Genomic DNA, 26,040 nt, shown 5'->3' on the forward strand with positions numbered 1-26,040 from the left:
TGACAAGCATAAGGCAAGTCCTACATCACTTGGAGGGGAAAGGAAATTTCAAAACTGAAGTCTTTAAAGTAATCTGTAAGAGCACAGTTTGACAGAACTACAGGCAACGCATCATTATCCCATTTTGGTATATTCGAGCATTTAATTGGGAAGCTGTTAGAGCAGTTGCTGTGGACAATTTTGAAGCAACTTTGTATTTTGGCCATGCATATCTCTGTGGTCATGGCTAACAGGGATGGATGCTGACATTATGACAGCAGCAACACAATGTGAACACATCCAATAAAGAGAAAACTGTAAATAAGAATTTTTTGTCGACTAGTGAATTGAGCAGGAGCATAATTGGACAGGGGCAGCCCAACAACTAGGGTCCCAATGGCAGTCAAAACAAAGAAAATACAAGAAATTAAAATGGAAACAAAAACTGGAAAAATAGGTAAAAACATCTGACTAAACACGTCCACAAATGTCCATAGCTCATTGAGGGGCTACAGCAGTGGTCTGGAATTAGTCCTCTGAAAGTGAACTAAATGGATTTTGGTCCACTCAGCTTGTGTCAGCTGCTAACAGGATGCGGCTTAACTTCCAGCACTGCAGTACCTCATGAGAAACAAGTACTTTTATTCACTCTGTGATGGCAGTACAGAATTCTCTGACCAGTCATTTGCACCGAAGTTGGTGGCGGTGACTGCACTGAAGTCATTCCATGTGGTACTGTGTTACAATCATTACTGTATGCCTCCTACCAGATTTAAACACATGATAATGAATTTAATAATGGTTAATGAGAGCCAAGGCTGCTTGCACAAGGTAGACCAGAGTGGAGAACTGCATCAAACCCCCTTCGGACTGACAACAACAACAACAACTGCAGTCCATAAAGTGGGTGAGTATGAGCCAATACCAAGTGGTGCTTACTTTACAAACCGATTTTCTGCTACATCACTTCCATACTGACTTCCCTCCCACCTGCCCTACCTCCCTCCTTTCGCACTTCAGTTCTGCAAGTATGAAGTGTCTGAGATGAGTGGCAGTATAGTTACTTCCCACTCACCAAATCTATCACTCTTACTGAAGGGTGCAGTGATGTAAGACAGATTGTGATTTAGTAAGGAAATAGAGTGCACAGTCTTGTTATTGTTAGGTAGCACTGATTGGGACAAATGACCGCCAGTCGAGATCAGATGGCCTCTAACAAAGCTGTGTTTAGTCAGGCTGTGGAGGATGAATGGGGAAATTACATGATGCAGTGTCCACAGTCGTATTTTTCCTCCATTACATGAAGGAAGAACAATCTCTGGTCAAAGTTCATTGCTGTAGCCCAGGATTCAGACAAGAAATAAACACGTTTTGTCCAACAGAAATTAAATGTCATATTGTTTCTTATTCTACATACAGCATGAGGAAACACATGTACTCCATCAAATAAATGCAGCATACAGACCAATTTCTATAAATAAACACCATTTAGAAACTACAAATTATCCTACTGCACTGTTTTCTTATTTGGTCACGAGAGACTTTCCAATTTGTAATTTGTCTATGTGTGTGTGTGTGTGTGTGTGTGTGTGTGTGTGTGTGAGAGAGAGAGAGAGAGAGAGAGAGAGAGAGAGAGAGAAACAGAAGATATATTTTGCACATTTTTCGTCGAGTCTGATGGGTGGCAATAGAGTGGGAGAGAGATGAATTTGACATAACAAAAAATAGCCCTAAAAAGGGGCACTCTTGATTTATTCATTTCATGTATGTGGGCAGATAGCAAGTAAAGAGAATGTAATACTCAAAATATTAAATTAAAATAAATTTATTTCAGGTACAAGGATAATGCCAACTAGAACTAGCTCAAATTTCCTTCTCTCATCTTTGATTTTTTCCGTCACCAAGAGATTTTGTGCTGGCTCTCACTGACAGAACACTGCACAGCAGAACAAGGAAAGAAAGTAAAATGTTCTCAGTCCGTAACATTTTATTCAGAATGCCCCATTATTTCTGACTTCATTCATGCACCCTGGCACTGAACCTGTGAGGCATTGGACCCATTTGTCAGAAGAAGCAACCCCACCGAGGCTTCAAAGAAAGCAGTCCAAAAGTGCATCAGCTATAAATGGTGTGTTTCATAGCCAGTTCTCAGTGTGTTCATGCTACTTACACATAATTTCCATTGTGCTCATGTGAGCAGTCTCTCACAGGCAGTCCATTACATTAATGTCTATGTTGGACAGCTGCAGTTGAATGAGCGGACCTATACACAAGTGAAAATTATTCCTGAAGCATTAATTACCCTCCACAATATAGCATTCACACTAAATGCAGCACCACTTTCTTCAAAATATGGGCATACGGCCTGCTACTGAGGAAGCATTCCTGCTCCTCTCACAGAAATCTGACGCCCCCAACGGGGAAACCAACGCCCCCAACGGGGAAACCAACGCCCCCAACGGGGAAACCAACGCCCCCAACGGGGAAACCAACGCCCCCAACGGGGAAACCAACGCCCCCAACGGGGAAACCAACGCCCCCAACGGGGAAACCAACGCCCCCAACGGGGAAACCAACGCCCCCAACGGGGAAACCAACGCCCCCAACGGGGAAACCAACGCCCCCAACGGGGAAACCAACGCCCCCAGGAAACTGACAATCGGCTAGTACTACTTGTTGTCACCACTTATTCCCCATTATGTCTGGACCCTCGCGGCTGTTGAACTACTGTTTGGTCTTGGGAAGACACCTTATCTGTGAAAAATACATTTTTCCACACTGCATTCAGTTGGAGCTTTGTGGCTGCCAGCCAGTGTAACATTTCCTCACTGATTTCCTGTTTTATAGTCGATCATTGTGAGTGCAGTACAGCTTTCCTTGGCCCTCAGTGAACTGCATCATTGGAACTGGGAATTTGGTCACTCACTACAACTGCTTCATATCTAGGGGAGGGATTAGTTGGCTCTTACATGCAAGCTATGTGTCATCCTGCTGTGTGTTCAGTATCTTGAGCCAGGCATTCTGCTGATAGTGCCTCCTTCAACAAAATTCTTTAAAATTCTGTTTACAGTAGGGGTAGACTTCTGACATTCCAAAGATTCATCAATCACACAGATTGATATTTTATCCAAAGTTCCCAATACTCAGGCAACTTACATTCCCATAGTCACCCTTGAGGTGAATTTGTATAGCTTTAAAAATGCACGTTACTACCCCTTAATATTTGTCATGTCAACACAGGATACATAGAAATTCATGACTCTGCCAGATATGTGACATGCATGGATGGAAAGTCAAATTATCCGCATACTGCGGACGTTTGCTTAACCTTGCACAGCTTACACTGTGGACAGGCCACATATTTGAACAAAATTTCCTTAAACATTTTTGACATTTAGAGAGAAATCAGCATTGGACTAATATGCCATTTCTGATGACTAACACCTCTGACAATACCTCAGTTACAGTCATCCACTCACAAGCAGCACCGCAGGAATATCACAGTCAAGCAAACATTAATGGTTTGAGTTGCAGCCAGGGCATGGGTAATGACAACCAAAGGTGTATTCATTTATTTCTTATGTCTATTACTAGTAATTAGGGTCTCAGTTATGTTCTAAGGCCTTCCATGACATCTTCCACTGATCTGTGCCCGCAACTATTGTTGCTATGATGGTCTAACACAAGACTGCAACTCACCTCGCCATCATCTTCCTTATCTTCCCCTTCTCCCTGTTCCCTTTTTCGAGCACGATACGCAGTACACTAGGACTCCCATACAAGACAAACATCGTGTGATGAAAACCTGAATAGTATTGTAAACCCCGTGAAGAAATTTGATCTCTTTTTTGCTGTACAAATGTTTGTGGAAGTGCACTTCACAATGTTGATATTGTGCTGGACTATACACAAGCACTGTAATGGAAAGTGAAGTTATAGTTTGGCACATGTGACAGATGAGATCTGATGGAATGTGATGAAAAGTTTTGTTGCAACACGTGGCTTACCTAGGCCTGCAACTGGATGATACTGTGAATCATTAGTTTTACTGTTTCTATTCTTTGCCATGAGGTCTGGTTTGTGTTCAGATAGCTATATCAAACTTGGCACCCATTCTACATCTACATCAGTAAAGGCACATAAGTGAGTACTTAAGATGCCAGCATCCGAGTTCAAATGCATCTGGAAGCTTTTAATTGTTGGCATTCTTTTTTCTGGTAGTTCATAATAGATCTAATAGATTATAGTTAATATTCTCTGACAAGTAGCTGACCCAGTAATGTTGCTTAACTAATTTGATAATGCTGCCTGCCCATTCATTAGAGCTTTAATGGCTGTTCAGAAATGAATTTAACAATACCAAGGAAGGCACACAGGCGCAACAAAAAAACTGTAAGAAAGTGAGCTCTCAGTGAACAAGGCCTCTGTTATATATAGATAACATACACTCACATACTCACGCAAATGCAACTCTCACACATGTGAACACACTGTCTGGCAGCTGAAGCCAGGCTGCGAGCAGTTGCACATGATGAGACAGGCAATCATGTGGGGGTAAGGAGGAGGCTGGGACAGGGTGTGGGACGGTAACAGTGTAGGGGTGGACAACAGTAGACTGCTGGAGATGACCTGCAGGAGACAGGACATCATAAGGTTAAAGGCAATAGCAAAGAGGGTCACACTCAAAACAGTACCCTGAGGCACACCAACTTCCTGGTAAAGGTTTCTGACAAGGCAGTACCAACATTCCTTGAAAAATCAATACTTTAAAAATACCTGAAGGACATGTGGCATGTGGCCTCAGAAGTGCCACATGTAGAGAGATCAAGAATACCCATCCTTCAGAAGGTGTTTTAGGCTTTCTGCAAATTTAAAAACACTGCCAATGTCTGATATATCCACAGAAAACCATACGCGACAAAAGTTGACAAAGTGATGAGATGGTCAGCTGCAGGACGGCCTGCTCAAAATCCGCACGGTGCAATGGTCAGTGAATTGCCACACTCTAGTCACTATACCAGCCAGGCATGAATTACATGTTTCATCAGTTTGCAAACACAGCTTGTGGGAGAAATGGGGCAGTAACTAGAAGGAAGGTATTTTTCCTTACTGGGCTTGGGTATGGGTAAGGGTAAGGGAATGACAGTGTCTTTATGCTGGCATCTTGGCAAACTGCGCCCTCTGCCCAGATGCAGTTGTACATAAGAAAGAGCAAGTGCTTGCCCACAAAAGAAAGGTTTAGCAACATCTGAATGCAGACATCGTCCAGCACTGTGTTGGAGGATCGATATAAAGTGAGAGCAAGTTCTCGCCCCCTCATACTAAATGCAGCTTGTAGCACTCGCTAATCTGCCAAAATAAGGGTACTACCCAAGCCTCCTCCACTTGTTTCTGGTGGAGGACGGCAGAATGATAGTGGGTGGAGCTTGAAATCTCCACAGAATAGCAGCCCAATGGATCTTGGTCCTGCAGGGCCCATGCAACAGATGAGGTACTGGAACTGTTAGAAGAACTAGTTAAGGAAATCTAGCTAGATTTTTGCTATCCTGAAGGGTGCAACGACACTGTGCATGCAACTGTTCATAATGAATGCAGTTTGCCATCATAGAATGATGGTTAAAAACATGGAGAACACATCTCTGCATGTGAGTTGAGTCACAACACAGCTCAGTCAATCAAGGCACTGGGACATGGCACAGTAAAGATGAAGTGCGAGAATGGAATATTGTGTGGTGGTAATGATAGCATTTGTAAGATATTCTACCTGGCATCACAACTGGAGAAATTATGTTACTCAAAGGGTGCCAGGGAACAGTAAATCTCTAGTCATCCCTAGAAAGTTGCCATTTGGGTGTGCATATATGTGGGGTAGGAGTCAGAAAATGGATAGCAAATGGTAAATGGTTGCTCGAGTACATACTAGAGACAGTGATGAGATGATGGGCAAATTGGGCAGTGCAGGAGATTTCCAGATATTGGTAGCAGTGCATGTAGTATAAAAGGAAGATGGGTACTCCCACAATAAGGCAAATGAGGTTAAGGTGACTTGAGAAGTTCAGCCTAGAGGGCACCTCTCTGTCAGGTTCTGGGAGATTTCCAAAGGGAATGGTGTGCATTACAGTCAACGAGCAGCAGAAAGGGGTGAGGGAGTTGGCCAGTAAGCTGGAAGAAGAGTGTCCATGACACCAAATGACTGAGGGATGTAAACAGTACATATGGAAAAGTTCAGGAGAGGAAGTAAAATGCGGACAGGAATAGCTTCAAGCTGGGTAGTCAGGGAGAAGGGTTGACTTTGAACGTCCTTCCATATGAGCAGCATGACTCCCCTCTCTCCTCCTACGATATGGAATGCCATCTTTGGAGAGAGGGAGTCAAAGCAGACTGGGAAGAAATACAAAAGCTCAAATCAGTCTTGAGGATGCAATTTTGTTTCCTGCAGGCAGAGAACTAGCAGAGGCTGTGATTCCAAGAGCAGCCGCAAGTCATCTTTTTGGATTGAAGGCCACCAATATTCCATTGGAATAATGTCATGATTAGGAAAGAGGAGGAGGGAAGAAATGGAGAGGTGGCACCTCAGCGGCCATTCCTGTGTTACATTCTTGACTGCATTTACATAAACTTATGGCTCCTCTTTTTTGGTTTCTTAAACATTTTATTTTATCTGACACATTCCATGACCTTTAAGATTTGTGCCACATATTGGTCCTAAACAACAAGATGTATGAAAAAGAAACCACTTACTGGATAAAGGACTGTTTGCCATGGTCATGGGAGCTGGCAAGTAAGTCAATGCAAGATCGGAAAGATCACAAGAATGATCATTCGATTCTGTTTAATATACCAGAGACCTATATTAATATTACTGAAAGCAAATCCCTAACGACAAAAGTAACTAAACACTTACTTTGAAATCACACTGCACAATTTGTGATGCACGTGCCTAAGTACACTAAGGTAGTTTTATTGAATTACTAATCAACACATGTCAAACATAACAAACACTATGACAAGTATACCTCTCAAAGTAGTTCACTTGGTAGTTATTTCACAAGCAGGAAAGTATTTTCAGAAGAGTTTAGGAAGTTTGACAGGCCATGAATGTATGGAGGAGAATGAGTCTGATATCATTCTAGAAAGGTACTTTGAAACGTGTTTGCGATTGCGAGTACCTGTCATTTGTGTTTGTGATATTTGCTCAAAAATGGGGAAATCTCAGTTCCCAACTGCAATCAGTAAGCATTTTAGACAACAGTAAGTGGTAAGTGTCGATTTTAAGGAATATTTATTGTCATGTTTAATGAGTATCAACTATGGTGTAACACATCGCTTTGGTAAAGGTGTACATCTCACAATGTCTATAGTACCGATGAACAATGGTCACCACAACAAAGTGATTTTTTTTTAAATTCAAATGGTGGCTTTAAACTTTTATACCCTTCTCTGTTGTGCATAATGTGGTTTCACCGCCAGACACCACACTTGCTAGGTGGTAGCCTTTAAATCATCCGCGGTCCGGTAGTATACGTCGGACCAGCGTGTCGCCACTATCAGTGATTGCAGACCGAGCGCCACCACACGGCAGGTCTACAGAGACTTCCTAGCACTCGCCCCAGTTGTACAACCATCTTTGTAGTGATGGTTCACTGACAAAATACGCTCTCATTTGCCGAGACGATAGTTTAGCATAGCCTTCAGCTACCTCATCTGCTACGACCTAGCAAGGCGCCCATATCAGTTACTATTGATATTGTGAATCATGTACCGTCAAGACAGACGTTCATCATTAATGGATTAAAGTTAAGTATTCCACCAGCTATGTCCGTATTTATAAATTCTAATTTCCTTGTCCTGTTCCAGACCTCACGCCAGCCTGCGTGAGTTAAAATGCATGCATTTTGGCCTCCTCTAGTAACACCTGCCAACCACAACACACAAAATCTAGTGGAGATTGATGCAGCATTTCTGCAGGGTGATATAACGATAATTAGTTTATCGTTCTTCACAGTTCATGATGATTTCAGTGTTTTATTCTATCATGATGATGATGATGATGATACCTGGTTAGGGGGCACTCAATGGCGTGGTTATCAGCATCCACACGAATTCCCAAATTTTACATGGTCCAGCCATGCCACTTTCACAAATGATGATGGCAACACAAACAACCAGTCCATGGGTTTACTCCTTGCTGTCTCTTTCTTGTTCAGCAATGTGCCTTCCCCCTAGAACTGTCAGCATCATGACAACTGCCATTACATCAGGAGAACGAAGATGAAGTTGAGCTGTCAGTAAGATTCTGTACACTAACCAATGACACATGACTTGACAATAATTAAAGAGAGTTACTTGTTTTAAATTAAGAGCCAGTGTATGAGTGGTCTTTGAGATATTTTTTGCGTCATTTAGCAGGTAATTTAGACTTGAGATAGCATTTCAGTTAACAGTGCAAAAGAAGTTGCAAAGTTTGTGATGTCAGGAAACAGACTGCCATGGGAGACGCAGTGAGACTGAAATGGAGATGAATAGGATATTAATAAAGGAGTTTATTTGATTAAGCAAGTGGGTAGTGTGCAGAGTAGCTCAGAAGCGGAGGAAGTATTTTAACGGTTCAAAGCCCTGAGCTGATGAAATATGTCCTCACCCTGGGAGGAAGCCAGGAAGCAGTGTGGGGTTCATTACATGCCACACAACCAAACTTTATATGCTACTGGTGAAAATCACACTTGCACTGCCAGTCTCATACATGCTGCCGCTACTTTCACTCACCTGAGCGATGGGACGCGTGCCTTCCTCCTCAACAGGGCCTGATTGACAAAAAAAGAATTTGCTTGTTAATATAAAAAATACTTTATCTGCACAAGTAAAACAAACTAGTGAAAAAACTAAGTTTGTTTCAACATGACCTGATAAAGAACAGAATCAACTGTTTCTATCTTTTAGGAAACCTACGGATCAGTGTATAATTGAGCATCTAATCTACTCAATTATAAACAACCATCAATATTCCAGAAAGCCAGAACTTTATTCCAGTTGCACGCTGGCTATCTGAAGACTGGCAGGGACAAATAAATGTTTATTGTCATCATTTCACATAATTATTGATCAAATTTTAAAATTTAAAATCCTGTAGTTATCTGCTTAATAAAACATACAATCTTATGTTACACAGTTAACACACTGTGTCACATTTAACATTTAGGAACTGTGTGTAAGCTTGTTTATGCACCTTCACTAATTGCATTCATGTACAGACATTATATTCATCCAGTATTTGGCAATGAGAGCACTTAGTGTTTTGCAGAAAACTTCACCAATAATTTTAAATTAACATGAATTTCTCTCACAGATACCCCACAGAAAATAATAGCAAAAATGTTTATCACTTACCACATTTTTGCTGTTTGTGCAGTAATAATGCCACATCAAACACATTCAATGTAACACTCCTTTCTTTACTTACAGATGGGTACAAGTAGTGAGAAGAATGAGTGGCAGGTGAGGCAGATTATTTCTCAGGTGGATTTTTTGTAGAGGTGAGACAGAAAGAAAATCTGATGCATATGGGAACAGGATGGATTAGGAGACATAATAGGAATGAGGTGGAAGTGGGTGGTGTAGCATCTGGCTGGTGGTTTACAATCCTGCCTTATGCCACACAACAGAGGTATGTCAGTTGCTGGCATCTTAACAGGCTTGAAACTGAAACTCACCCTCAGTGCAGCAGAACTTGCCAATGACAGCCACTGCATGGTTTCCACCCTGGAGCCATGCAACACTGGACAACTTAACAGTATTTCTCCACTACATAGCCTTTGTAGGGGAATGTACAGTGGCTCACCAGCCAACCCAAGTTCCAGACTCGACATCAACTATCTACTTTGGAATGCATGACTATATTAATAAGAATGCAGCCCACAATATTGGCATTGCCAGTGCAACCTACAGCAGTGTTTGTCAGTTGTTACAGACAGAGTGCTCAACTGGAAGCTTCAAGAATAGTTTTCATATTAGTGGCAATCTTTTCATGCATCAGGGCATTCTCTACCTTGCCTTCGTCAGAAAGTTGTTTCATTTGCTTCATGTTGGCATGTACCATCTGTGTCGCAATGAAACTCTCTTCCTCTTGTCCACTCAGGAACATCTTTCTTCTTGTGCTTTTATAATTTCTTTTTTGTCTCCGGAAGCTTTTTACCAGTGTCTTGTGATCCATTAGGTAGCCATCATCTCTGTGTTCAAGTGCTTCTGCATAGTGTTTGAATGGTTTTGGTCCGTGTTCAAATGCCTTGTGCCACTTCTTTCTTTCATCCTGGTATCTTTCTGCCTGCACCATTCCACATCATCATCCCTCCTTACTGATGTCTTGGCCCAATTTCTGTATTTTTCTTCCAGGTGTGTGCCTCATGGATGGCACTGCCATCTCCTCCATGGGGATGACAGTTCATACTTTTGGCTGCTGTTACAGTGAAAACTTTTCCTCTGAGCACAGCAACATTGGAATCTAGGACATCATCAGTGCAGCTTGCAGTGCTCAGCTTAGCTCATATTAGTGACAACCTTACAGCATTTCAGGAGTATTTTTATGTTGCTTGCACTAGGAAGCTGTTTCACTTGCCCAACATTATCATGTGCTTTCTGTGTTGCAATGAAGTTCTAATGTTCATGGCTATCTGAGCACATCTCTCTCCTTGTGCATGGATCATCCACATTAGGTGGGACATATGACCACGAGTGTGGGCGGCAGATGAGGCAAGGCAGCTCCCTGCTGGACTCCCTGCAGAGAGGTGAGGCAGAAAGACTAACAGATTGGTCTGGGATCAAACTGTAGTGAAAGTCTTGATGGGAAATATTTTATGAACAAAGGTACTGGCACCAGAGACAAATCTAGTGAACAGGAAGTGATACTGTATTATCAGCCATTCTCTCCAAAAGTATTGACACATTCATCCCACGTGCTTCAGTTGTTTCCACTCTACTATACACTCCCAGCACCTTCATTTCAGAGGTGATCAGCTTTCATATGTTATAAAGTAGATCATAGAAACCTTATTTCTGCTGACTGGATTCTTCATAACCACCCTACCCATAATTCAAAAGACAGCTCCATAAATAATTGTAAACAATTAATTCCAAGAAACTACTGAGACATTCGAGACAAAATAAGGAAAAGAAAACAAATGTCTCCAAGTACACTATCTCATGAGAAAGAAGAAAAACAGTACATCAAAAGAACAGTATCTGTACATTTGTGGTGGTAGATTTCCAACTACAGTCACGATTTTGATATGATTTTCATTAATAAAGACATGCATTAATTTTAGTTACAAGACACAGACATCAGTTTTCTTCACGAATGAGTTATCAGTGAAAATATATGTCAAATAGTATATACCTAGCAAATAATGTAACAAAGATAAATAATATCTACACTGTCGTTGCCATCCACAACTAAGCCAAAGATAGGAAGCTCCTTCCACAAAACATACTGTACTCACTTCGTTACCAACAAAGAAAAAAACACATTCTAGCATCACCTGTCAGCTTCTGGGTGCTAATTGTACATAAACTGAATAACAGATCACAGTACACAATGAAATGGGACATTCCTATGGTTGTGCAGATTCTGAAACAAACATTTTGGCAGCACCTTTATGTCTGATTGAACACAGAAAGATTAAGGGAGCCCCTGAAAATGTTAGTATCAAATAACTTATGGTAGTGCTGAACGCATCAGCTATGACCATTTATAAACTAGATTCACACCCCAATATTTCCATTTAAGTTACTACCCTAATAGGTTGTACAAAAATGTTCAGTTTTGAAATACAAATCATCCTCAGTTTCTTCTACTCACATCATTCATTCATTGGAGTCCCACTGTTTGATTAAGCCTCTTCCCTGGCTTCTCCTGGTATTCTGGTCTCAAGCTACAGGCATTGCAGCTTTTAGTCCATGTAGCCTGATATCCACTCAATGCCTCTCACCAGACTGTCACCTCAATGTTCCCCCCACTCACCTCTCTAGGATAGGAGCATGTAATTGTCTTATCCTATCTGTCACTCACTCCATGACTACATGTATCACTCATCTCCACTACCTCCCCACTACGTCTCCACCTCCTGCCTGTTCCCTGTCTGTTTTTCTGTTTCCTTTTCCCTCCCAGTAATTCTCAGCACACATATTTCCACAGCTATATAGGCAAACTTTGTATTTCTGTAAGTCAGTAAATACTCGCCCCAAATCAAAGTCCTCAATATTCAAAAACATAAATATAATAAAATATATTGTGATTTCTGGATTCTAATTCAATTGTGTATGGTGGACTGACTAATGGGTTGCAGAAATCACATAGATAAGAACTATAAACACAATATCCAATCAAAATACCTGGGCACCCTTATGTAACGGGCAACTGAGCACTTTAATTCAATGAGAGGTGGAGCTACTATTATAGGAAGTGAAATGATAATTAAATGGGCACCCTAGCTGGAAACAGGCGGTGATGTACTTCATTGGGGTAATGTTGAAAATGTGTGCCCCGACCGGGACTCTAACCCGGGATCTCCTGCTTACATGGCAGACGCTCCATCCATTTAATTATCATTTCATTTCTAGCAAAGCTGCATGGTTATCCACGGTAATTGTTCTTTCGGGAACAGATACTACCGTCATATATATTATAGGAAGTGGCAGGTAATAGTGTTTTGTAAGCAGAATTCATCAGTCAGGGATCTGAGTACACTGAACATGGACTTTTCTTTGCATTACACCTGAATAATTAACACAGGAATGCATTTCAGCCCTTCCAAACTTGCCCAAGTCAGCTGTCAATGATGTGACAGTTAAGTGAAAATGTGAAGGAACAACCAATGCTACATGAAGTCCAGGCACACACAGTATGCTGATGGACAAGTGCTTCTATCATTGTGGTAGGAAATAGTAAAAACCAGCTTGCAGTTAGCTGCTGCAGTCACTCTTCAGTTTTGAAGTGCTGCTAGGAGCCCGCTAAGGAAATGGCTGTGTACAGGGAGTTAGAAAAACTGGTTACAATGGCCGAGCAGCTTCTGGAAACAACATATTTCTGTTCAACATAAAGTCACACTGACTGTAGCATAAAAACCTATGACTGCTGGTGAGTGGATGTGTGGAAACGAGATTTGGAGTGACAAACAGTGCTATACTCCGTGGGTATCTGACTGAAGAATTTGGATGTGGTGACTACTAAGTGAACATTATCCGCCATTACCTCTACTGCCAACAATGCAGTGCAGAGCAGGCAGTGTAACAATATGCAATTTCTCCTCTTTAACTTGTTCTCCCCTTATTGTACTTCAGGATATGATAAATGCAGAAGGGTAAGTACATATTTGACAGTATTGTGTACTATAAACAGCAGAGGAACAGTTCACAGACAACGACCGATTTGATCAGCTCAACACTTGTACTTCTGATGGATCAGCATTGTTAGGCAAAGGCTTATAACCAGTGGCATTCCTGAAGGCGGCTTGCCTGCCGATGTTCCAACCTGAAAGCAATGGATCGTCTTAGGGATTAGTTATAAATGGCATTTTCACTCCATACCCTGTGTCCAACACTTCTACCTTGTCGGCTATCAGCTATCAAGGAAGAATGGGGTGGCATCCACCCACAGAGATTTCGAAATGTCAAAGTGTCCCCAGAAGAGTTCAAGTCCTCATAAAGGAGAACACAAAATCTTAATGTCCACTAATAGGTGTCCAGATACATTTGATTCTCTAGTGTACAGAGCAGGAATGTAAGCCTCCCACAGTGGGCTCTTACTTTTACTCACCAGGTGACTTCGCTGCACCTATGTCCCCAGTACTGGGTCCAGCCTCTGGTGACCGTAGCCGCTGTTGTTCTGCACTGCCTACTATTGTACACACAAAGAGTAAAACGTCTTTTAAGTACTTTATGTACTGCTTTAGTTAAGGCTACAATTACGTGTAAATTTACTCTTACTCACCAGGTGACTTCGCTGCACGTATGTCCCCAGCCCCAGTACTGGGTCCAGCCTCCGGTGTCCGCAGCTGCTGCGGTTCTGCACTGGATACTATTGCATACACAGAGAGGAAAACATCTTTCAAGTACTTTATGTTCACTTTAGTGACATGCTCTTTAATTATGGCTGCAATTGAGGGTAAATTTGCGACTTTTATCATGAACAATGATGTACTGAGGCTATAACCAATCTCAGAAGCCATAGTTACGAAAAGAAATCCACATTCATGGCATATGGGAAAAAAAATTTAAAAAACTTTGGACTGTGTTCACTGGGCACCATGTTCACAGACTGTGCTTGTACGTACCACTCCAGAGGAGAGATGCACATATCAATGACTTCTTATCAGTGAATGCCATTTTGAAAGAAGTGTTGTGTACACATCATGAAAAGAGCAATAGAAAACAACATGTCAAACATAAACGTACAGATATTGTTCATTAGTGTTATTTCTATTTTGTGTGTGGTGACTTACATCAGGGGACAATATGCACCTTCAGCACTGTACAGCTATCACAGCAGCTTTGGGTGACAAACTACATGTGTGAAAATAAGTATTCTGTGGGGTCACCACACTGTCCTGTAAAGCCATAGGCTGCCAAAGGAGTTATTTCAACAACTGATGTATGTTGTGAGACACAGAAGAGGAACCTTCAAAATTATTGTGAGTGTCTCTTTTATACTGAATGAAGGTGATCTTTTAGTGTAGTTCAAGAGTGTGATGATGAAGGGAATAAATAATTTGTTAAGTCAAAAGTGACATAGTAAGTTATTTATAAAAATGTGATGCATCAAAGGCATCAATTTTGAATTTTAAAGTAATTATAACAGAGTTTGAGAAGAAGTATAGAAGATAAGGTACAGAATATAATACATCATTGCATTAAATAGTTACACCACATGACACCTGACTGCAGTGTTAGGAGACAAACGACGTGAAAGGGAAGCTGTGCTGACAGAGGAGTGAGACAAGTGTCAGAGTTCTGCACAACTGAGTAAGCGAGCACAAAATGTGAGATCAGGAGGCCACAGCCTAACTTGATAGGCTGCCCACACCACCTGTCATAGCCATGCACAGAAGTTGTGACTGAGCCTTATACAATGTACAGATATAGTTTAAGTCCTTTTAGTCACACATATTATAAACTTGCCAGTCAGTACTATAGGCAAAATGTCAAAGGTGGTGGTGTATGCATTTATCTAAATCCCAAGCTTAAATTTAAGTTAAGATATGAGGCTAAACCATTAATCATAGAAAAGAAAGTAATTGTTGCAGCAATTTACAGATCACCATCTGGAAATACTGAAGTCTCTCTTAACAATTTGGAAGAAATGCTCGACATTTTTCTCAAATGAGAACTCTACCATAATTTTTGTGGTGACTTTAATATTAATCTATTGGTCCAGAGTTCAGTAAAATACAAGTTTTTAGACATACTAAAAGCTTCAACTTGTTTCCCCACATATCAGCTCCCACTAGAACAACAGATTCCAGTGAAAGCCTAATAAATTACATCTTCTCAAATGTGGTCACACATGAAGTTGCAGTTACAAATGTGAATATAGTATTATCAGATCATAATGCACTAACCTTTAATCTCACTGCAACTCTCAAGGAGGGGAAAATAAAAAGGAGTACAAACGATTTTTCTCTACTGAAAATTGTAATCAGTTCAAAAATAATGTTAAAAATGCAGTTTGGCCAGAGGTCTTGGCACAAACAAACACAAATGATGCTTACAATACATTTGATTCCACTTTTATGGCATACTTTGAAATGTGCTTCCAAAAAAAGCTTTTGAGTTACAGATCATCTGGATCCAAAGGGACCTGGAGTACACCCGGAATTAAAACATCAAGTGAAACCATGAAATTACTAAGTTTAAAGTTAAAAACATGTCATGATCAGTAGTTTGTTGAGTATGTGAGAACATACAGACTTACCGCAAAGTAATATCAAAAGCAAAATTATTAAGTAATTATAGATTAATAAGGCAGGCTAGTAACAAGTCCAGAATGATGTGGTAAAAGAAAAAAAAAATTGGGTCAAACTAAAGAACAGGAAATCCATCTTAAAAATAATGAAAATATCCCCATAGGAAAAATGCCATGGCAATCAATGTAAACAATTATTTTGTTAATATTCCCCTTACTTTAAGCAGTAAATTTAAGCAACATCTAACAGTGATGTCTCCAATGGTAAATACCAGCATGATGGCAATCCCAACAGACGAGCATGAAGTTCTAAAAGTCATTAAATGCTTGAAATCCAAATTGTCCTCTGGTTTGAATGATGTACCTGTATCAATAATTAAGAAAATTGCTCCATGTGTTGTCAAACCTATAGTGCACATAGCAAACTTGTCCCTTAATGAAGAGATATTTCCGGATAAACTTAAAATCTCTAAAGTGATACCTCTATACAAAAATGGTGACAGACATAATATAGAAAATTACCAACCTATATATCTCCTTCCATCCTTCTCCAAAATACTTGAGGAATGAATGAAAATCAGGGTTTCAAAATATCTAGAAAAACAAACTAATAAATAACAGTCAACATGGTTTTCGAGCAGGGCACATTACAGAAACAGCCATATTGCACAGAAATAGTAAGAAATTTTTAGTCAAATAAACAGGTTGTTGGAATTAATCTAGATTTAGCCAAAGCCTTCAATACTGTGAAAATTTAATATTACTAGGGAAACTTTAAGCAATATGCATCAGGGGTACCGTTAAAAATTGGTTTGAATCCTATCTGTAAAACAGGTCACAAGTTGTTGAGCTGAGGTCATCCAACAATCTTCACAATTTTAAACCCATATCTGAACCAAAACAAATTTAAATAAGTTTTCCTCAGGGCAGCACTCTGGGCCCATTGTTATTTCTAATTTATATCAATGACATACAGGCTCCAGACAGCTCAGCCAAAATTCTACTATTTGCAGATGACACGAGTATCATAATTAGTGATAAAAAAGAATCACTGTGTACTACAGCAGAAAAAATGCTCTCATACATACAGTCATGGTTTTATTCAAAAAGGGCTGCCATGCTTCAATGTATTTACATCACAGATGAAAATGGTAAAATAGGTCCAAGCAATAACCACACCTGTAAATTACTAAGAAAGTACTTTGATCAACTCTTGAACTGTAGAGAACTGAATTGTTAGCTAGAATTTCCAGATATTTGATGAAAACATGGAAGGGGTGCTTCAACACTAAAAGCAGTCGCAAATCCTCATTGTGGGACCGAAGCTGGTGAATGTTTCATTGGAGAACAGTCATGATGAACAGACGTTTGGGTGTCACCTCGGCAGATGCTGAGTGACAGCCTAGGAAGAGGTGCTACTACAGAGTGCAGACACAGGAGGATCCTGCTCCATGGAGTCAGACAGAAACATCAGATCGCTTGTGCAGGCAGTCTGTGGAGTCCAGTGCCGAAAAACAGTTTTTAGTGAACATCGGCATCATGGAGGCTGGCCAGGCTAAGGTATTACGTGCCGACACCATCAAAGAGGATCTTCAGGGTGGCAAAAGCAGGACTGTTTGCCTTTGGAGGACTTCTTCGAGCCCTCCCAGTTGATGATTCAAGTGTTGTTTGGCTGGAGGGACGGAGTAAGTCTTCATGGGAGTACTCCTTCTGGCCTTTCCGGCCTACCAGTTGTGTAGCTGGTTGCTTGGGCCCTTGAGGCAAGAGTTTGACAGTTTCTTGCAAAGCAGGACGGAGGGATGGCGATGCTACCTTGACACTGGGCAATTTCATGTCCTCAGAGTTGAATTGGAGGTTGTATGTCTGCCTGGCCACGTCTTTCATGGAGTAAGGGGTAACAAAAACAGAAATAGATGCCAGACAGGAGAACACAGGGTTTGTGACTACCCAGTAACTGGATAAGGCACCTTTTCCTTTAACTGGATCTCTTGAACAACATGCACACCAAGATACACTGGTCACTCCTAAGATGAATTCGCATGGCCGCATTTGCAGTTGATACAGCAGGGAGATGGAGGTGGACAATCGCCCTCGTGCGCATCCCTACCACAGGTGACATGTGGCTGGGTGTTGACAAGATGTTCTAGAGTGGTTAAAATGATGACATTGGTAGCAGCACATCGGGTTTGGAATGTATGGCAATTTGGAATGTTTACTGCTCAAGCACACACCCCACCCTGAGACTGGCCTACAGCAGGAGGAATGAGAGAATCCGACCTGTCAACACGGGGCTGGAAATTATGAGTCACCCAGTTACCTGTTATGCACAGATGCATGGGCCAGCCTTTAGGATCACACAGGGTGCAAGAAGAGAAAAAAAAGGACCCTCGAACGCAGAATCGGAGGAAAGAGAGAAGGGAAACAGAGAAAGGAAAATGGAGCGGAAAACAAAGGTGAGATTGTTTGTACATCAGTGACAGAATGCCGGACATTCCCAAGAATACCACAGACATGTTCCCCAAGGGGAAAAAGAACAGTAAGATGATTGACATACAACACAAAAGGGAAAATGTGCTGCAAAGCCTGGGTCCCCATGGTAGCTAAGAATGAACCCACCAAGGAATGGCGAGCCCCCAGAGGGGGGGGGGGGGTTTACCAAGCTACCAAGTGGTGGCATGAGAAAAAAACGCATGCACGCACGCACGTTTAACTTATACAAACATTTGGAGCCACTCCACTTACATTACAATGCTAATAAAATTGGTTTGCTATATTTTTAGGTGGGGCTCATGTGTCTTGCCCCATGGCCACCCCTCACTCTCCGCAGTCCTGGTTGCAATGGCTGAGCAGTTTCTCAAAACCGCACACTCCTGTTCTCAACACTAAACAATACTGAAGGTCACGTAATAAGCAATGTCCACTGGACAGTGGACAACTGGAAACAAGGGACTAGGAGTTAAGTGACAAATCATTCTATATTCCATGGCAATGTGACTGAAGGATTTGGGTTAGCTGAATGCTGGCTGAACTTTACCTGCCATCATCTTTAGTGCCAACAATCATGTGAAGAGGAGGCAGTGTTACAGTATGCAATTCCTCATTGTTAACTTGTTGTCCTCTTATTGCACTTTAGAAAATGCTAAATTCAGAAGGATAATTATGTATTTGATGGTAGTGTACTGTCTACAGCAGAGGAAGTGTTCAGACACAAAGACTGACAATCAGCTCAACAATACCTCCTGTCACTGAGCAGCATTGTGAGGCGAAGGTTTATGGACAATGACATTCCTGAAGTGAACTTGCGTACCAATGTTCCAACCTGAAAGCAATGGATCATCTTAGGGATGAGTCATAATGGTGACATCATTCCAAACCTGATGTCCAACATCTCTACCTTCTTTGGGCTTAGCTCTTGAGGAATAATGGGCTGCCATTCCTTCACAGAGGTTCAGACGTCTGAATGAAAGTACAAACAGAAGAGTTCAAGCCACCATAAAGGAGAAGGGTGGACACACTCCATCTTAATGTCCAGTAATAGTTGTCCTGATACATTTGATTCACAAGCCTCCCACTGTGGGCTCTCACTACTACTCACCCACTGAGTGCCTGGCACCTCCAGCTCTCGCTTCTGTACTGGGTACGGCATCTTCCTCGAGTTGCCACCGTCTTCCAGCAGCTGCAACTGTACACACAGAGAGGAAAGCATCTCTTAATAACTTTATTTACTGCTTTTGTGATGTGCTCCTTCTACTATTCCCACATTATGGCTGCAATGAATAGCACATATGTTAATTTTAACACACACCGTTGCCATACTGAACCTCTAATCAATCTCAGAAGACATTACGAAGAAACTGAAAGCCACATTCATGGTCTGTGTAAAAAGGAAACTTTTAGACAGTGTCAATTAGCATACAACTTTCATTGAATATGCTTGTACATACCACTTCAAAGGAGTGATGCCTTCTTAACGAATGACATTTTAAAAAATGTCATTAATACAGTATGAAAATAATAACCTAAAACAACTTGTCATATTGTTCATTAGATTAATTTCCATTTTGTGTATGGTGAATTTTCGTCATGGAACAATATGCACCTTCAGCACTGGAGAGTTTTAACAGCAGCTTTCAGTGAGAAACTATGAGCTTGGCTGTGTAAATAGGTACTCCGTGGGTCACCACACTGTCCTGCTGATGCATAGGCTTCCAAAGGGCAGTTATTTCAATAAATTATACACGCAGTGAGACACAGAAGAGGAATTTGGAATTATAACAATTGTTTCTTTTATACTGAATGAATGAAAGTGGTCTTTTAGGGTGTGTGTGTGTGTGTGTGTTTTCTATGACTGTTACAAAACAACAACTACAACTACAACTACAACTACTACTACTACTACTACTACTACTACCACAACTACCACAACTACTAGTACTACTACTACTACAATACCAATAATGTCTGCAGGAAGGATGAGTTGGAGAATCTTTGTTATCCTTCCAAACCCTGTGTCAGACATTTAAAAATCATATAAAGGGCTGCCATGCTCCAAAATGGTAAAATCGGTCCAAGCAATAACCACACCTGTAAATTACTAAGAAAGTACTTTGATCAACTCTTGTACTGTAGAGAACTGAATTGTTAGCTAGATTTTCCAGATATTTGCTGAAAACATGGAAGCAGATCTACCACCTACAGCAAACAAACAAACAAACAAACAAACAAACCTGAAAAACAACAAAGCCAGTGAAGAAGAAATAAAATCATCTCAACCATAACTGGTGTCAAGCAGAAATGACAACTAACCTTCAGATTATGTTTGAAGAAATATGGGAAACTGAAAAGATTCCAGAAGACTGGAAAGTGGCTCCTATCCATCCTGTGCACAAAAAAGTCATAGGCATTATCTAAATAATTGCACAGGTATATATCTGTTGCCAGTGGGCTGTATTATATTTTTAACAATATTACTAAACAAGAGAGAAGTAACACTGGACAGCCATTTGGGAGAATATCAGAGTGGATTTAGAAAGATCAAATCTGGCTCAGAACAGAATTTCAACTTTAAGTCCATACGAATTCTAAAGACATAGTTTTAACATTTACAGGTTTTAGAAAAGCATTTGATTGACAGGTAAACAGTGGGTAAAGTGACTCGAGAACTTGGCATTACACTAAACTAGCAAACCTTATTCGTGAAACACCCACACACTGAAGCATAAGTAAAGTTTTGGTGTGAAACACCTAAGGCACTCAAAATAACAGGTGAAATGCAGGGTGACAACATGTTTCCACACCTTCTCAACTGCATCATAGAGGAAATAGTAAGATAATTGAAACAAAAGGCAAAGAACATAAGCTGTCACAATGAGACTGGAGACTTCAGGAGAAAGATACTGAAATTCAGTGTCTAGTATTTGCAAATGATTATGCCATTCTTTATAAAAAATATAACAAATTCAGAAATACAAATCAACCTCTTAGAAGGAATAGCCAACAAAACAGCTTTAAAAGTTTCTGTAGAAGAAATTTTTTAGGACAAACATAAAAAAATGTCCCAGAAATCCTAGTAACAGATAATGAACAGATAAAGAGGGTTTATAAATTTAAATATTTGGGAGGAAAGATTCAAGGCAATGGCTTCAAAAATATTTGCTGTAGACAAAAGAGTATGTAAAATGGAGAAAGCATATGATATAAACATGAACATTTACAACAAGATGTGTGTGTCTAAAAATTTGAAAATACAGCACTACAGCACAGTAGTAAAACCAGAATGTCTCCATGCAAGTGAATGTTTAATGTTGAATTATGAATTATACAAACTTCAAGTCCTAGAATTAAGAATCATTTGAAAAATACTCAGGCTGCTAGGAAATCCATAAGTATGAATATTAAGAAGTAATGAAGTATATTGCAGCATAGGAAAAACAATTGAAATGATGCAGAAGAGCTGACTATTATTTTTTGGACATTTATACAGAGTGAACAGCAACAGGTTAACCAAACAGATTGTTAAGCATCTTTGGGACAAGATGTCAACAACAGGACAGATTCAAGTAGTTAGGAAAGATTTGGAAAGAAATACAAGAAAAAGACCCAGCAGAATGAAAGGATTTCAAGACAAAAGGGTTGCAAATGGAAGCATTCCAAGGCAGGAAGAAGAAGAGGAAGACAGGGTCAGAATGGTCTGAGGAAGAAAAAAGGATAGATAGTGAATACGAAGGAAACCTGGAAGAAGAACAAAGGAGGAAGCATTGAAATTAGTATGTAGTCATTAGATACCCCAAAAAGAAAAACAAAAAGAAGAAGAATGTCTGTGATAAAACATCAATATCAAGGGCCCCACACACTTCCTTGGAGCACATCTACAGTTACATCTACAATGTTCCATATAGTTCTATGCAGTGTCCTATGTACCGATATATCTTCAGCCGTGTCACGTAGTTCATTTCATTTGTACATATTTTTTTTTTTAAACAACCCATCATCAATGCATTATGATGTTGGTACATCATTAGAACATTAAATGTTGGGAGCAAAAAAAGAGAGACGTTTTAAGTGAACACTGTGCACTGTGTTATTGTTACTTATGCAGTCGATACCAATAATGTAACAGTGAGTACACAATGTATGCTTTAAGTCAGCCTTTCCCATCATTGTGTTTTGTGTTGTTGGGGGCATTACATGTGATCTAAGACAAGTTCATATGCCTAGGGATCAAAGGATACAGTGGTCTTTTCCACCATTTTTACAAAGTACATTACCTTGTTCTCACTTAATGTGGACACATTCATTTAGGTAAATTGTCATTCTATGAATATTATGTTGACACAAAGCACTGCTACATTTTAATTTATAATGGCTAAATGGGCAAAATGAGAACAGTGGTGTTTATGAATAAGTGGTTTCAATGGTAAAGTTTTCACCATCTATGGGGATAATGCCATGGGACAGAGCATGGCTAGGAAAGTTTTTCTAATTTAAAGGAAGATTGTTTTAACATTATTGACCCTCCATTTTCAGAAAGTTGGGATGGAAGTCATTAAAACGAAGATGTTCTTCATTGCGGCGAGATCTATTTACGAAATTTAAATCATCAACTTTCTCTTCTGAATGCGAAAATATTTTGTTGAGACCAACCTACATAGGTAGGAATGATCATCAAAATAAAATAAGAGAAATCAGAGCTCCAACAGAAAGGTTTAGGTGTTCGTTTTTCACATGCGCTCTTCGGGAGTGGAATGGTAGAGAGATAGTACGATTGTGGTTGGATGAACCCTCTGCCAAGCACTTAAATGTGAATTGCAGAGTAATCATGTAGATGTAGATGTAGGTGACCATGTGGTGTACTATGAGTTGCTTGCATGAGGTGTAACTTTCCTGTTGGTATTTATTGTCAACAACAGACATCTTGCAGATATAGTCCCAGAAAAACTACCAGGAAGACTGTGTGAAGTGGTGCTATTCCACAGTAACAGTCACCAGCATTCTGCTGGACTGGCAACAAACACTATAGAACAACTGGGTTGAGAAGTCTTTTTGCACCCACCTTTTTCACTTGATCTTGCACCCTCAGATTTCATCTTCTCTGCTCTCTGTTCAATGATCTTGACATACTTCCTTTGGGGTGAAAATACACTTTGAACATGGCTCTTTGCTACAAAATCACATGATTTCTACAGTTGTGGATTCAGAAAGTTATCCCAACAGACTGAAGTGAACAGCGAAACAAATTATATTATTTATGATGATTTAAGTCTCCAGTATGTATAGTCTGAGTTTTTTTAACTTGTAGGAAACACTACAGTGTTATGCATCAGCCTAAGACGTTCGATTGGCCATGAAAGGGTTAATGTGGAAATAAGCAGTAAAAGGCTAAGCCTGGAATAACATTTGTTGCGTTCTGTCCCTCTGCCAATCAGATAAATTGTCATAAACCTGCAGGCCAACTGCGTGAGGAGTTGTGGTGGACAGATTTAATGCAAATGTCATAGAGGGGATGGGGTGGCAGACGGTGTAACATAGAAGGTACAGGTACAGGTACAGGTACAGGTACAGGTACAGGTACAGAGCTAGGCATGGGAAAGGGCAGTGTAGGGGTAGCTAGTACTGAGGGAAGGATTGTGAAACTTAAGTTAAGGGGAACTCCAAAATTTTCAAATTAGGGAAGCTGGTATGGGAGTAGAGGGGGTGAGAGGAGTATGAGTTGGGTCTTGAGAATGCAGTACACAAGTTGTGAAGCCACCAACAAGTCAGCCACCTTGTACTCAGTAGCATGTTGTCACCGGGTAGTCAATAACACTCTTGGCAGGTGGGGGATTGAGAGTAACTGTGGCACCCAGATGGGTCAGGCTATTTCACACGTCAGTCAGGTGGCAAAATTCATTACTACTTATCGTAGTGTGCCTATTTGTAATGTTTGCTTAACATTACAATGACAAATTTCTAAATGTCAATTTGGTACTTAAAAATTTGTCTTCTTTCTCTTTGACCACATTTCCCTCACAATCTACCACAGTACACATTTTCAATGCAACTGCACATTTGTAACGTTTTCAATGCAACTGCACATTTTAACCAATCTTTCGTAGTTACAATAACACCGCCAATTTTCAGTATGAATTACGTAGGACACAATTAACATCCAGTGTTAAGTTATAGTATAGAATTTTGAAAAACTGTTTCACAAAAATTATTTAGCACACCACCAATGGAATATTAATGTCAAAGAAAAAGAATAAAAAATAAAGTACCACTAAATAAAATATTAAAGTCGTAACTTTAATGTGTAATTAAGCTACTGAAGAAAGCAAATATCTCACCTGCCAACAGCTCCTCCATATTCAACTTCTGCGGCATCTGCAAAAATATTAAGAAGCTGAATAACTTTACATCAACATAATTTGAGTGTAAATCAAACATCTTGAAATGTGGCAGTGGTTGTCATCTCACTGCACATGCTCATTTTAATGTCAAGAAGTTGCTAAACTAAAATAGTGATGGAGATTAGGAATCAGGTGCTGTGGCAAGTACATACATGTGAAATTTTATAAAAGTGAGATTGATGAAAACTGCATAATGATCCAAGTGAAGAACCACAAAATATTTTAATTTTAATTGTCTGAATTCATTACAGCTGCCATATACAGCCACTGTCACAGAGAAGGACAAAGGTGCCCACAAAAAGCAAGTCAACATTGGTGTTTGGAGGCTGGTGTAAGGACACTGCCAGTGACTGAAATAAAGGTACAGCATAGTTTGCTGGAATGAACACCCCTCATGAAAGGGGAAAGGAATAACAGACCATTATAAAATTACAGACTGTCACAGTTAGGAGATAGAGAAATTATGTCATGTACAATTCTGATAGTGTCTCCATTGGATTTCAAGTTACTGAGAACCAGCAGATCCCAAAGTGTTGAGCCACAGCAGTTCACATGGCACACGTCGCAAATGACATGCCATGTAGTGTAGCAGAGTTGTGGCAGCTTACAACTATGTGACTCACTTTCTTTTGTATTAGTAGTGTGGTGTTGATAGGAAGCCATAAAGGCCTCATGAATACCGAGAATCCTGTTCGAAACACTTTAAACTATCTGCAAGTACTGTAATGACTGCATACCTACAAAACTGGAGGACACTGGCCTCAACAGTACATTATGATTTTATGAGCTTTGTCTAGTTAGGGGTGTACTAAGCTGTTCCAGAGTTTTGTTGTGTTAGAGTAATTCTTCATCAAAGTTCATATTTTGAATTCCAACATGCTAATAGCTGCCCCAGAGGTAAGTAAGTTTAATGTGTTGAGGGTATGCCCACAGATACTTAACATGCGTGGCCAGCACATAAGTTTTCATTTCAATTGAGTCACACTACCTGTTTGGGAGCTTCTTACAGATGCAAGCAGTTTGTTCAAGGTACATTGTTGGTTCGGGTTTGGATAGTTATTTTCTATGTGAATTATGTATTTTGTGTTGATTAGCACATGCTCAGCTAGCCCCCAAACTACACTCAATAGCTCTTGTTGTTCACACTGCTACAGCAGACTGCAATGTGATTGAAATATAGCACTGTAGGCATCCAAATCGCTATTGATGGCATTCTCCTGT

General features: G+C 40.3%; 1 protein-coding gene across 1 annotated transcript in view; it reads left to right on the plus strand.

Annotated features, from left to right (window-relative positions):
- The first annotated feature begins 375 nt into the window (after nt 1-375).
- The window catches only part of LOC126230344 (insoluble matrix shell protein 4-like), a 36,990-nt gene continuing 11,325 nt past the window's right edge, over nt 376-26,040 (plus strand). Inside the window, exons 1-3 of the mRNA XM_049942402.1 lie at nt 376-436; nt 590-711; nt 2,380-2,619. Coding sequence (XP_049798359.1) covers nt 376-436; nt 590-711; nt 2,380-2,619 — 423 coding nt within the window. The remainder of the gene's footprint in view (nt 437-589; nt 712-2,379; nt 2,620-26,040) is intronic.

The sequence above is a fragment of the Schistocerca nitens genome, unplaced genomic scaffold, assembly GCF_023898315.1.
Source record: "Schistocerca nitens isolate TAMUIC-IGC-003100 unplaced genomic scaffold, iqSchNite1.1 HiC_scaffold_380, whole genome shotgun sequence".
NCBI lineage: Eukaryota > Metazoa > Arthropoda > Insecta > Orthoptera > Acrididae > Schistocerca > Schistocerca nitens.